The sequence below is a fragment of the Penaeus monodon genome, chromosome 20, assembly GCF_015228065.2.
Source record: "Penaeus monodon isolate SGIC_2016 chromosome 20, NSTDA_Pmon_1, whole genome shotgun sequence".
NCBI lineage: Eukaryota > Metazoa > Arthropoda > Malacostraca > Decapoda > Penaeidae > Penaeus > Penaeus monodon.
In genome coordinates, this window is record NC_051405.1 from 3,755,533 (window position 1) to 3,756,527 (window position 995).

The 995-nt window shown below is 45.1% G+C and overlaps 1 protein-coding gene across 1 annotated transcript; it reads left to right on the plus strand.

The window, feature by feature from the left end:
• The first annotated feature begins 303 nt into the window (after positions 1 to 303).
• On the plus strand, positions 304 to 651 carry LOC119585548. Its single transcript, XM_037934170.1, has one exon. The coding sequence runs from the start codon at positions 304 to 306 to the stop codon at positions 649 to 651; it is 348 nt and encodes a 115-aa protein (XP_037790098.1).
• Positions 652 to 995: the final 344 nt, after the last annotated feature.

Genomic DNA, 995 nt, shown 5'->3' on the forward strand with positions numbered 1-995 from the left:
GGGGAGAGGCAGAAGAAAGAAAATGAGACGATAGGTTTGAAGATTGGAACACTGAATGTGGGGAGTATGACAGCGAGGAGCCACGAACTGGTGGACCTGATGGAGAGGAGAAAGATAAGAATCATGTGCTTGCAGGAGACAAAGTGGAAGGGGAGTAAGGCCAAAGAACTTGGAAACGGATTTAAACTGTTCTACATGGGAGACGATGGAAGAAAGAAATGAGTTGGAATTGTTTTGAATGAGGAACTCAAGAAGGGGGTACTAGAAGTGACAAGATCTTCAGACCGAATCATCTGGCTTAAGATGGAGATGGGTAAACTGGTGGTGAACATCATGAGTGTGTATGCGGCGCAACAAGGTTGTGCAGACGAAGAGAAGGAGAAGTTTTGGGAGGAGTTGGACGAAGAAGTGAGAAAAATTCCAGCTGAGGAGAAACTATGGATAGGGAGTGATTTCAATGGACACGTTGGTGGTGATAACACAAGCAGAGAAGAGACAATGGGGAAATTTGGTTATGGTACTAAGAATGATGGTGGGGAAGAACTCGTGACATTCGCGATGAGGCATAATTTGTGGATCGTTAACACGTTCTATAAGAAAGCCACTAGGCACAAGATCACCTACAAAGTGGAGGCACTCAGTCACAAATAGATTACATCCTCTGCCGCTCAAATGACAAGAATACGAAAGACTGTAAAGTAATTCTTGGGGAAAGCATCACAAACCAACACCGACCAGTCATTTGCACACTTAATGTTGTGAAGTCAAAACCCGAGACGAAGTCAAGAACCCAGAAAATCAAGTGGTGGAAGCTAAAAGAAGCGCAGAGCAGAGGTGATTTTACAGATAAGGTTAGAGAGACCCTAGAAAGACGTAGACAGGAAGAGAGGTGTGACTGGGAAACAATCGCAGAAGACATACAGCATCTGGGAGAGAAAGTCTGTGGCAAAACCTCCGGAAAGGCAAAGGCTGGAAAGGAGACGTGGTGGTGGTGT

What these genes read in the sequence shown, in the direction of transcription:
- LOC119585548 (XM_037934170.1), top strand. Translation starts at nt 304, where the DNA reads ATGGAGATGGGTAAACTGGTGGTGAACATCATGAGTGTGTATGCGGCG.